This window comes from Lampris incognitus, chromosome 15 (genome assembly GCF_029633865.1).
Source record: "Lampris incognitus isolate fLamInc1 chromosome 15, fLamInc1.hap2, whole genome shotgun sequence".
NCBI classification, from domain to species: Eukaryota; Metazoa; Chordata; class Actinopteri; order Lampriformes; family Lampridae; genus Lampris; species Lampris incognitus.
The window spans coordinates 36,752,702-36,766,397 of record NC_079225.1 but is presented as its reverse complement, the minus strand read 5'-3'; the positions used below and the strand labels follow the sequence as shown (position 1 = coordinate 36,766,397).

General features: G+C 44.1%; 1 protein-coding gene across 1 annotated transcript in view; it reads right to left on the bottom strand.

Annotated features, from left to right (window-relative positions):
- Positions 1–383: 383 nt before the first annotated feature.
- cep85l (centrosomal protein 85, like) overlaps positions 384–13,696 on the bottom strand; it is a 72,004-nt gene continuing 58,691 nt past the window's right edge. Inside the window, exons 12-13 of the mRNA XM_056294567.1 lie at positions 13,476–13,659; positions 384–4,498 (exon numbers count right to left, since the gene is read on the bottom strand). Coding sequence (XP_056150542.1) covers positions 4,332–4,498; positions 13,476–13,659 — 351 coding nt within the window. The 3' untranslated portion in view covers positions 384–4,331. The remainder of the gene's footprint in view (positions 4,499–13,475; positions 13,660–13,696) is intronic.

Sequence of the window (13,696 nt, the reverse complement as noted above, 5' to 3'; positions counted from 1 at the left end):
TTTAACTCATCAAATGTTATTTAAGGACCTGCAGGATTTTATCACGTCGGTGTTTTATGTTTTTAAGAAATCAGACCCAGAAAATGTAGAATTGGTGCTCTTGGCTCGCAGGTCAGACTCGCTGTTTCTCAAAGATTGCTCATTAGTACAACTGTTAGTAGCTCTTGGGCTTACATACTTACAATAGGGAATCGCAGTAAACCTTACTTTAAATTTAATTTCAAACACCAAAGCCGCCAGGTTTGCAGTTGTGCTTTTCCAAGGACTAACCAAGAAAGTACACCAAATAAAAGTTGGCGTTTCCCCCCCCCCCCTTCGAATTACTATATATCATATGTTGCATTTTCGCTCCAACACCATGAGATTAAACACTCAAACTGTAGAAAAATATTTTATTTGCCATCTAAACAAATAACAAAACCTTCTTTTCAAAAATGGAAAAATACTTTTCAGGAACATCATTGTATATAAATAAATCTTTGGCATCCATAAACTCTAGCTGCAAAACTAAAAAGCTTGAAACATTAATACTATAAAACAACTGTTTTCTATTGATACAGATAAAGAAGCCATCCAGTGGCTTATGTCGTCCACACCGGCTGAAGGTTCTCTCTCACACACACGCACACACATTAATACAGCCATTGTAACCGTTTTGTTTCTATGATGTTTCCTAGCATGATTTGTAATTGACTTTACCACTTGAACCATTCAGACAAAGAAACTTTTGCTTACATGGAGCAGAAAAATCAATAACCTGATTCTTGTGCAAAATAACAGCCCGATCGTATATGACAAACTTGACACATCAGCATGTACAGTGCTTTACATGAACGTTGTAACGGATCAGGTTCAAAATTGGATTTTTGTGAAATGTGACACAGAGGAAGGATAGTGGTTTTTGCTTTTGTTTTCCTGTCAGCCATTCTTTGTCCATAGATTCTTTGGACCAAAGCCAATTACATCCCACAATCAACAGTGCATTTACAGTTAGTACATTCTTCAGGTTTCCATGGAGACCGCATCCTCTCTCTCTCTAGTTACCTGAGTAGGTGTATGCATTCGTCACGCCTATGGCTCAGCATCTTCGTCAAATCTCGCTCGGGGGAAATATCACACGCTTGCCTTGTACACGACTGACTGGAAAAAGTTCACATCCACTGTGATATTGCCGCTCTTGTTGTACAGGAAAATGTTACATGACTTTTCATCTTTGACAGTGTCGACAATAATACTGTTTTCTCGTCCTTCAGACTTTCCTCATAAAAACATGACTGGCTATGTCCTGCTGACTCAACGAAACAAATCAGTTTAGTTTTAAGAAGCTGGAAAACCAAGGATGAAGTGATAGGCCTCAAACCAGTCATTACAATTGGATCAACATATGAACAATATTTCACATTTAACTATGAATAAAGTCAGAATTACAGACACTAGTCACGTGGCCTACTGCATAGATAAGACTATCAAAGGCACAGGTTAATATTTCATCATGCCTGTTACTGAACATGTGCTGGTAAGATTGCATAGACAACAGTATATCCCATTTTTACCATTTCATGTTCCTCTCAGACTATTTTTTGCTTACCTTTTTACATCTCTAATGTTCATCTTAAACATGTTACATTGGTAAAATAGTGCAGTTATTGAGCAGGCTAAACATGCTAGGCTACAGTATGCTCTAAACATGACCCAAAAGTAAAGTCAGAAGGACTTTTCATTGAGCAACATGCAAAATATACTTACATTTAGGAAAAAGAAATAGTATTTCCATTTTAAACATTGGTTTTGAGTTAATTACAGAATCAATAAAATTACGCAGCACGTCATACAAATAAATTAATTTGTAAATGGACAAACAGGTTCTGTATAACAATTGTCATGACTGGTTTAGTTCCCTTCCCTTTAAGAAGAAAAAACAAGACTTGGGCTCCATTTCCATAAAGAAAAGCTATGTAACTATCATTATTATGTTTCCTATGATGCGTCAAGTCTTCTGGTGCCCTCTGCAGACACTAACAAGGTGACATTAAAATTGTGAAGCATTGTGGGTAATCACAGGTACAATATCAGCATATAGCTGTTTAAGCATATATATTGGAAAACATCGTGATATGCATTATATTATGAATATGGTATGAAATGATTACGGCTCTAGATGACTGCTGTGTGGTATACGTAGCGCATAGTAATCTCTTTTGCTATTGCATTTATATGCTGTTAATGTACCTGTATAATCCCACTAAATAACATGAGCCATTTTCTCACAAGGAAACAGGAAATGTTTACCGATAAACTTGCTATAACTAAAAATGTAATGTCTTTCCTATATTATTGAGGTTGCCCAAGTCTTGACTCAGTTTTATAAGATACAAGAGCAAAGTCAGTTACAATTTACAGAGGAAACCCTTTTTTTTTTTTTAATCGTTTCAGGCTTAACCAACATGGAACAATATGATTTTATCATAGACATGAACTCTCGCTATCTGCTATGCGAACAATTTCTGGACCGTTCTTTTGGTTTTACACATACCTGAATATTACCTGACTTGGAGCATTATTGCATTAATTATCTGCTATGTAATCATAAATGACTCCTAGAGAACCTGGTTAATAGCAAAACTAGCTAGTTAATAATCATCATCACCAGCAAGACAAAATGTTACTGGAGGAATAGAAAAAGCTGTCGTTTTTATCGCGCGTGATCAGATTTACATTTTCACAACATCTGCCAGCAGGATTTACTGTATATTTACATTATCTTACACCACTAAGAGCAGAAAAGTAGTACAGTTCATTACAAGAACCTGAAGGGAGGGCTGGCATCGTCCTGTAAAGTCGAGACGTTTTGTGGTGCTGCTAGCTGAGGTCGACCTGCGACCTCCTGTGTGAACACGTGACTTCTGGGGACAGTGGCCATGTTTTAGGAAGGCAGCTTATGCGCCTGATTCTCTGTATTTTGTTAAATTAATTCGTATTACACTATCCCCTGAGATCAGTTTCACATCTGCTCTGAACGTGGGCACGCTTAGTTGAAGTGCTTCTCTGCATAAAGAGAACTCCAAAATAAGACAGCGGGATTTATCGAAGCCTACCAGTTCAATTACCTTTCTTTTTTTTAAACCTGATAAATCTGTCTATAGAATTAAATGCATTAATGGGAAGCCCTAAGCGTTTATTTCGCTACACAAATAATGTGGTCGTAATCCTCGTTCAGTATCAAGTTGCATGAATAGAAACAGGAGGGCCGACCATGAGGAAATTATTGGCATTTAACCAACACACAACCGTTGTAACATTCAATGAATGGGCATTTAACGTCTTTCTAAAAGACGCTTTGACCTTTCCAGTATGGGATGGTCACTCACATAGTCTCTCTGTGAAATGTGTACATAACCTGATTTACTCTCCTTCCAACACATATAGATGCTACAGCATTTTAAATAGTGGGCTTTTACAGAACCGTAAAAATTCAAGTTGCAGACTACACTTAGATTAGATCTTCTAGTCAGTAATTTAATGGAAAATGTTTTCAGCAATTACTTAAATTTGTGATAACTTCTATTATATCTTCGTAAATTATGATACATCTTTGGATAGCAGACGTTATATAGAGAAAGTTTAGATTGCAAAGGTGATCATTTCAGAAGCAGACAGCTCATTGGTGGACTTAGCTTTCACTTAAAGAGGCACTTTAAGAGAGCAGCAGGAGTTTTTACTGTACTGGCCAATGGGGCTTGGGCAGGAGGACAGGGGTTGGCTATGTATATTCTAACTGAAACTGTACATTGGGAAAAAAAAAATCAACAATCCCATTTTCTGTACGCAGACAACGGGAATTTCAAGTTCATGTTAAAAGACCTGTCAATGCACAGGAAATGTCCACAGTCCATAAGCGAGAACTCATTCCACCGCTTCTTGAAACACAAAACCAACAACTTCTCAAAAACATGTAACACCTCCACACGGGTAGACTGCTTGATGTAAACTTGAATCACAGCTTGGTCCTACATTCAGAGAGCCGGGGACCGTAAATCTCCCTTCGTTGTAGAACAGTTCGGTAAGACAAATTTGCAAATCTGTATCGAATTCTTTAATAGCGTTCCCTTCATAAAACCTTTTCATTCTCGTTGTTAATCCAGTTTGAGGCGCTGGAGGAAAGAGGATTAGTGGAGAGCGAAAAAGAGCAAGAGTTTAGAGACTTTTGAGTATTCAAAACAACAAATAAAACCCCCAATAAAGCAGCAGTAGTTGCATCCTGCAGACTGTCCAAAGGAAGAATGAAAACAAAATGAGGTGGAAGATGAGGGATTCCCATGTATGTGTGTGTGTCATTGTGTGACACAGTTGTCACCCATGTCTTGTGCGTAGCGGTCTGAGATGGTTTTCCGCAGCTCATCGATGTCCCTCCTTAGCTGGCCCACTTCCAGTAGATTGGATCTCAGCTCATCCTCCACCATGACCACGTTGTCATTCTCTTCCCCAGATATACTCATGGCTATAAACGTAGACAGAGAAGCAGCCAGGTAAACAGAAATTGGGGAGGATAAGGGAGAGAGCGAGAGAAGCAGGAACAGCAAGGGGGGAGTAATAAAGAAGGGAGGTTGTTACTACATAATCCACATTCAGTCATTATCGATACCCACTTCATCCAATTCTGGGTCATAATGGGGCTGGAGCTTATCCCAGCAGGCACCTTAAACAGTCACAGAAAGTAGAATAAGTTCATCTGGACACAACGTTTATTGAGAGAAATGTTTGATCACTCATCCAAGTGAGCTCTTCAGTCTCAAATGACTTTGTGTATTATAAATGGCACAGTTGCATAACGACAAAAACCAACGACTGGTTTCATATGCAAAGTGGCATGACCATTAACTACAGTTACAATGACCATGTGTACTGTTCAGAGGATTAGGGAATAGTTGCAGGGATGGTCATTCCCTCTTCAAACCAGTGTTCTTCCCTATCAAGGATGTGCACACCCTCATCCTTGAAAGAGTGGCCACCGGCCTGTAGACGGTTGTGGCTAGATAGGATACAGCTACCAACGGAAGTGACGCAAATTCTCACCGGCTGGATGTCAACAAAAGCTGGCGGAGCGATGCGAATTCCATTTGGCATATTGCCACAGTAAAACACATTCTATGGACGTGCACCGTGACTGCAAAAAAACCCCTACATTCTACAGCTACCGACCTAACCCTAACCCTTCTACTACCACAGACTCCTTCACCTATTGCCATCGCAATGAAATCCACCCGGCGAGAGTTTGAGAATTTACGTCACTTCCGTTGGTAGCTGTATCCTATCTAGCCACAACCGGTGTAGACTGCGGAGTCCTGGCCTGACATGTTAGCTCTTCTGTGTTGTGCTATTCTCGTGGCCAGCGTCTGTTTAGTTTCCCCTGATGTACAAGTCACGGCAATCCTCCCAGCACTTAACAGCGTACACTATATTGCTCTATTTGAGCCAGGGGACCCGATCCTTGGGGTGGACCAATTTCTGGCGCAGCGTGTTATGGGGTTTGGAAAATACACATAACTGTTCCTACGCTCGCGCCACATACAGAATCACCACTGGTTTACGCTTAGGCAGCTGTTTTCCTTCTTCTCTCTTCGATCAGCTAGTGCATTGTTTGGGCGTCTTCCTGGCTTTGACAAATTCCCAGTAAGGATAACTATACTTAACCAGGGCCTGTTTAATGTGGGACAGTGGGGATGTTATCAGCTTGGCGGTACAGCGTCCTGATGACTCCTACTAGTTTGTGCGCCAGTAGATGATGAGACTTGAACCTTAAGTACTGATCAATATGTGTTGGCTTACAGTTAACATCAGCAACCTTATGTCCACCATCACCAATTGCAATTTCACAGTCTAAGAAGGCTAACCTGTCATTTTTCACATCCTCCCTGGTGAACTCGAGAGTAAATGTGGTCGGTGAAATGTGATATGTACTGAGATTTAATTTTAACCCAGGTGTTATCCACAAATCTGAACCAATGGCTAGGTGGTATCCCTGAACAGGACATCAGAGCTCTTTTCCACTTCCTCCATATACAAGTTGGCCACTATAGGTGAAACTGGGGAAGGGAGGTGTCTCTCTACACGTATTCCTGAAGCAGTGGAGGTAGTCCATATGAAATTACAAGACGTCCCCACCCCTGACAAAGTGTGTCTGCTCCTGAAGCTGTGTCTTCAGTCCACATACAGGGGGCAGTACTACAGGCATGGGTGTGCTATGGGTTCCCCAGTTTCACCTATAGTGGCCAACTTGTATAATATGGATGAAGTGGAAAAGAGGGTTCAGATTTGTGGACGACTCCTGGGTTAAAAATAAATCTCAATGTGTATCACATTTCACCAACCACATGAACTCTGTGGACACCCACATCGAGTTCACCAGGGATGATGTGAAAAATGACAGGTTAGCATACTTAGACTGTTAAATTGCAATTGGCGATGGGAGACATATTTGATTGTTGATGTTTACTGTAAACCATAAAGTACTTAGGGTTTGACTTTTATCATCAATGAGTCATCAGGACACTGTGCTGACAATATCCCCACCGATACAGCGGCTGGGGAAGGAGAGAAATCCCACATTAAACAGGCCCCGTTAATTGTGGTTATCCTAACTGGACATTTAACCCAGCCACTTGAGGATACACAAGCCAGTGCATTCTTAGTGCCAGTCCCGGAAAATCAATCTGCATTTTATATAGCGCTTTTCTAGCTGCAACAGCCACTCAAAGCGCTTTACGTTTCTGGTCAAATCTGAATTTCAGACACCAGTTACAATAGAACACAAGCCGTTTTCTGTACAATCGCTACATATTTCGTATGCATAAGGCCACTGAAATGTGATTTACAACGATTAACTTATTCACACGTGTATTACAAAAAGATGTGACATGGGCCATTTGAGACTACTGACATTTAGCAGACCTTAGTCGGTATGCAGATAATGGATTGTCGACAGCAGTGGAATGGTCAACAGAAACTACAAAGTTATTTTGCGGCACCTAACATTGCCATTTCCATTATCACCATGTGGGAATGAATCAGAGCCTCTGAATAGCACACAGGCTTTGCACATTAACACCGCTGAATGGGTTTCCATGTTAACTGTTCGAATAGATTTAATAATTTCAGCGCATGCCAGGCTAACCACATGCATAAAAATCGGTTGTCACTGAACAAGTCAAACCCACTGATGAATGGATTACGTCGCTGACTAGTGAGCCACTATTGCTGCAGTGTTATCAACAAGCACTTGCTACCATCAAATGGGGAGGGTTGCATCAGGATGGGCATTCGGCGTAAAATCTTTGCCAATTCAAATATGCGGATCATAAATTAGATTTCCATACCGGATAGGTTGAGGCCCGGGTTACCAACGACAGCCACCGGTACTGTTGGGCAAAGGAGAAGAAGAGGGGGAAGGCATATGCAGAGGCAGTGGGAGAGGAAGAAGGGTAGGCATGTGGAGGTGAGAGTTGGAACTTTGAATGTTGGCACTATGATTGGTAAAGGGAGAGAGCTGGCTGATATGATTGAGAGAAGAAAGGTAGGTATACTGTGTGTGCAAGGGACCAAGTGGAAAGGGAGCAAGGCCAGTAGCATCGGAGGAGGGGGTTCAAACTCTTCTGCCATGGTATGAATGGGATAGGGGTAATTCTGAGTGTGTCGGACAGAGTGATGAGTATGAAGCTGGAAATCGAAGATGTGTTGATAAATGTTATCAGCACATATGCCCCACAAGTTGGGTGTGAGATGGAAGAGAAAGAATTCTGGAGTGAGTCGGATGAAGTGCTGGACAGTGTACCTAAGGACAACAGAGTGGTGATTGGAATGGACTTCAATGGGCATGTTGGTGAAGTGAACAGCGGTGATGAGGAGGGTAGATATGGTGTCAAAGAGAGAAATGTGGAAGGACAGATGGTGGTGGATTTTGTGAAAAGGATGGAAATGGCTGTGGTGAAAACATATTTCAATAAGAGGGAGGAAGGTGCACACAGGTGGACTATATCTTATGTAGGAGGTGTAATCTGAAAGAGATTGGAGAATGTAGCTAGGCAGCATCAGATGGTTGTCTGTAGGATGGACTTTGCAGAACAAGAAGAGGATGAGAGTGAAGGCAGAGTCAAGGATTAAATGGTGGAAGTTGAAGAAGGAAGACTGTTGTGTGGAGTTCAAGGAGGCGTTAACAGGCACAGTGGTAGTAAAGTGTTGTCGGATGGCTGAGCAACTACTGCAGCAATAGTGAGGAGACAGCTAGGAAGGTACTTGGTGGTGGAATGAGGAAGTACAGCAAAGTATACAGAGGAAGAGGTTTGCAGAAGAAGTGGGATAGTCAGAGAGATGAAGAAAGTAGACAGGAGTACAAGGAGATGCAGCGTAAAGTGAAGCGAGAGGTGGCAAAGGAAAAGGCATATGGTGAGTTGTATGAGAGGTTAGACACCAAGGAAGGAGAAAAGGGCTTCTACCAATTGGCTAGACAGAGGGACCGAACTGGGAAGGATGTGCAGCAGGTAAGGGTGATCAGGGATTGAGATGGAAATGTGCTGACAAGTGAGGAGAGTGTGTTGAGAAGGTGGAAGGAGTACTTTGAGGGGCTCATGAATGATGAAAATAAGAGAGAAAGAAGGTTGGATGATAGTGGGGTAGTGAATCAGGAAGTGAGGGCAGCTATGAAGAGGATGAAGTGTGGAAAGGCAGTTGGTCCTGATGACATACCCGTAGAGGCATGGAGACGTTTAGGAGAGATGGCAGTGGAGTTTTTAACACAATCTTGGAAAGTGAGAGGATGCCTGAGGAAGTGAAGAAGCATACTGGTACCGATTTTCAAGAATAAGGGCGACGTGCAGAACTGTAGCAACTACAGAGGTATAAAGTTGATCAGCCACTGCATGAAGATATGGGAAAGAGTAACTGAAGCTAGGTTAAGAGGGTGACAATTAGCAGGCAGCAGTATGGTTTCATGCCACGAAAGAACACTATTGATGCAATGTTTGCTTTCAGAATGTAGATGAAAGGGTTACATTGTGGATTTAGAGAAAGCATATGACTGGGTGCTGAGAGAGGAGGTGTGGTATTGTACGAGGGCAGTGTGACAGTGGTGAGGTGTACGGTTGGAATGACATCAAGATCAGCTGAGACCTTTCTTGTTTGCAATGGTGATGGACAAGATCAGGCAGGAGTCTCCATGGACTACGATGTTCGCAGATGACATTGTGATCTGTAGCGAGAGTAGGGTGCAGGTAGAGGAGAGCCTGGAGAGGTAGAGGTATGCACTGAAGAGAAGAGAAATCAAAGTCAGTAGGAGCAAGATGGAATACATGTGCGTGAATGACAGGGAGGACAGCGGAATGGTGAAGATGCAAGGAGTAGAGGTGAAGAAGAGTGTCAGGAGTGATTTGCAACAGAAGGGTACCAGTAAGAGTTAAAGGGAAGGTTCACAAGATGGTTGTGAGACCAGCTATTATGTTATATGGCTTGGAGACAGTGGAACTGACAAAAAGACAGGAGGCGGCAGAGTTGAAAATGCTAAGATTTTTATTGGGAGTGACAAAGGACTGGATTAGAGGAATAGCTCAGGTTGGATGGTTTGGACATGTAAGGAGGAGAGATACTGGGTATACTGGGAAAAGGGAAGACATACAGGTGGCTGATGTGACAGAGGAAGATGCAGAGGACAGGAAGAGATGGAAACGGATGATCCACTGTGACCCCTAACAGAAAAAACCAAAAGTAGTAGTAGATTCTAACTGGACGTTTGTCAAAGCCAGGAAGACGCCCAGTGTTCCAACTAACTGAAGAGAAGAGGACAACAGTTGCGACGCGTATTTTCCAAACCCCAAAACTCACTGTACCAGAAATTGGTCCACCCCAAGGATCGGGTCCCCTGGCACAAACAGAGCAATATGGTGTACTGTAGTGAACACAATTCACCATAGCCTGTTGAAGTTGACATGCTCAGGGTGTAGCTATGGTAACACAGCGCCATGTTAGTGGAGGCGGGATGTGCAAAATAATAAATGAAATGCATTGTGTAGTCAAAGAGAGAAGTTGTTTGTCTGTTTTCTCGCAACTCCCACACTGGTAACCCTGACGTTTGTCTGCTGGATGTTTCCAGAGACAGCTCTTCATGAACGTGACAACTAATGCCTTTTCTCTCAAGCTGCTGGAGTTTTGGGAGTTCAACAGCAACGAGAGTGGAGATCCTCTGTATGAGGCCCTGAAAGGCAAGGCCACCAAACACACTGTGGACACTAAGACTGCTCAGGCAGACGCAACAATGCTGGCGCACCCATCACCTCAGATGCTTTGGACTATGCAGTCGGTGTGGTGCATGAGCAGTAGGTGAACAGTGCTTGGCATGCGCTCGCTTTCTTCAGACAAGTTACTTCCCAGCAAACACATCTTCGATTGGGAGCTCCTCGCCCTCTACCTCGCCGTTCAACACTCCCGTTCCCTGCTGGAGGCCCACCAGTTTACGGCGTTTGTGGACCAAACCACTGTCATTCGCCATGGCCAAGGTGGCTGAGCTGGGGTCCGCCTGCCAGCAGCGACAGCTCTCCTACATCTTGGCATTAACCATGAATGTACAAGCATGTTGCTAGCAAAACTAACCTTGCCGCTGACTGCCTCTCCTTGACCATCACGGGGCCATCCACTTGGGGCTTGACTACACCCACATGGCAGCTGAGCAGGCCGCCAACCTGGACATGCAGGCTTTCAGGATGGTTGTCACAGGGCTGCAGTTACAGGATAAGGCGGCTAAGTTCATTTGGCACGGGCTCATAAAAGACGTGAAAGACTGCAGTGCAGGCGCCCTAAAGTGCACTGCCATACCAAAGCCGCCCTGGCACCCAAAAGGCAGTTCAACCACGTAAACGTGGACCCCTCCTATGGTTTTACTTGCCGTAACATGGTCGTCGACGATGTCCTCTGAGGTAGCTCGGTTCGGCACCCCATCTGACCTCTCCTCTTGACCGAGGCTCACAGTTTACGTCTGAGCTCTGGAATGAAGCTCCACGACATACCACCCACAGGCCAATGGGTTGTGCCAGTGGTTTCATCGCTCTATGGATGCTCTTCAGGCCAGTCTCAAGGACAGCAGCTGGGTCGACAGGCTCCCGTGGGTCATGCTGGGCCTCAGAACCACCCCTAAGAAGGACCTCCAGTCCTTGTCCTCATCCGCTGAACTGGTTTATGGCCAGCCCCTGTGAGTGCCAGGGGATTTTGTCCCCAACACCACGGCTCCCTGGCCTGCAGCCCACCAATGGACCATGCTTCTGGATAACGGAGTTTTCGCAACACGGCCTCCCACGGTCTCACATCCCCGCAAATCTGCAGAATACGTTTTCATCTGTCACAATGCCCACCGTTGACCCCTGCAGCCTCCCAACAATGGCCTGTTCCATGTCCTGGAGACCGGGAAAAGCACTTTCTCTTGGACGTTGGTGGCAAGCCGGAGCACATTTCCGTAGATCACCTCAAACCGGCTCACCTGGACCAACCTGTTGGACTGGCCCTGCACCCACCCTACCCCTGCTACTGTTCGGCAGAGCCATCCAGCCCCCGCCACACGTTAACTCTTCCTGTTATGGTGACTTCTGGGGGGATGGGTGTAGCCATGGTGACACACGCATTGGTGCAGTCAAAGAGAGAAGTTGTTAGTCTGTTTTCTTGCAACTCCTCTGTGAACACATGGTCATTGTAACTCTAGGTAATGATCACGGCAATTTGCATATGAAATGGATCATTGTTTTCGGTCGTTATGCAACTGTATTGTTTAAGGGTGGGGGTACCTGCCGTAAGTTGAGACTGAAGAGGTCTTTGGATGAGTGATGAAACGTTTCTCTCAATAAACATTGTGTTCAGATGAACTTTCTGTGATTTGATTTCCTTAACTGGCTTATTGAGCATGCATAAAGGCCCCTTAGACAGGTTCGTGGTCGAAACTCAGGCTTGGGAATCAGCGGGTACATCCCTATCCCCTCTTATCCACAGTAAAAGGTGAAAACTGCAATAATCTCAAAATGTAAAACAAAATGCATTCAAAGTCATCACGGTTTAGTGTCACGATTGCCCTGACTCAATCCCCAACCATGGCCCACATACAGTCACCCACACACCATTTGCACCAGTGGGCAAATTAGAGACTCCAAATAATCAAATCTTGATTTTCTTCGGATTGTGGGAGGAAACCGCAGTGCTCAGAGGAAAACCACGCCAACATGGGGAGAACATGCAAACTCGAAACAGATGGTCCAGAACCCTCCTGCTGTGAGGTGACAGTGCTGACCACTGAGCTATTGCGACACCTGATAATTTTACATGTTGCAAAACAAGAAAGATTAGGCAGTTGTCAGGGAGAGAGAGAAGATGGTACACGTAGCATGCGGACACACACACGTTCTCTCTTTCTATACTTGCAAGGACCCTCGTTGACTACCTTAATTCTGTAGCCCCTTACCCCGACCTTAAAGGTCCAATCTGTGATTTATTTGAACTGAGGTATATTTACACATATAGACTGAAAATATGGGCCTGTTTTATTACAACCATTACCGATGTAAGCAAACCTTGTACAGCATCAGAAAACAGTAGAAACTCAGATTTAGTTGTTTAGTGTTAGTCCTGTCAATCAATTTCGGAGTGATAGCGGCTTCCAGTCCTGTATTTTTGTTACATTTGATTTAAATTACCTTTTCTCCGCAATTGTATCCAGCCAACTACCCCACTCTTCCGAGCCGTCCCGGTCACTGCTCCACCACCTCTGCTGATCCGGGGAGGGCTGCAGACTACCACATGCCTCCTCCAATACATGTGGAGTCGCCAGCCGCTTCTTTTTGCCAGGGGGACGATCACGCTGTTTCCCCCCCAACCAACCAGAGGTGGTGCTAGTGCAGCGACCAGCACACATATCCACATCTGACTTCCCACCCGCAGACATGGCGTATTGTGTCTGTAGGGACGCCAACCAAGACCGGAGGTAACACGGGGATTCGAACTGGTGATCCCCCTGTTGGTAGGCAATGGAATAGACCGCTACACTACCCGGACGCCCTCACATACCTATTTCTTAACTCTTATCTAAATTGAAACCTAAAATTCTAAAATAGACCGTTGAAGAAGTGAGGACCAGCCAAAATTTCCTCAGTTTGCAAAAATGTCCTCATAAACACACACACACACAAGACAGGGTAAGGTGTGATTCGAACTGAATTCTATAGCCTGGATGGTTTCAACAGTTTGTACCTTGGAATAATTTATGTATGTCTCTTTGCTGTTGGATGATGACTTATGTGTACTGTAAAGTTTAATGTAGGTTTTTGCTATTTCAAAAGAAAAACTCACTGCGTAGTCTGTAATTGCATTCACACTGTAAACGGATGACAGCTGTCTTTAAAGGATGCAGGTGCACAGTGCAGTGCAAAGGTTAAGGGTAAAGCATATGCACTTACATTTAATACCAAGCAGCAATGCCAGGTTGGGCTCTTTGCCCTGAGCCCGCTGAGACAGGATGCTGCAGAGAGCCTTGAGATCCAGCAGACAGAGGGACATCTCCTTCAGGAGACAGCCAGCCTCAGGCATCTGCGCCTGGGACACCGGACACATCAGCACCTCCTCCTCCAGCTGCTTCTGGTTCTTAAAGGGTGACAAAAAGGAAAAAAAGAGACGTTTT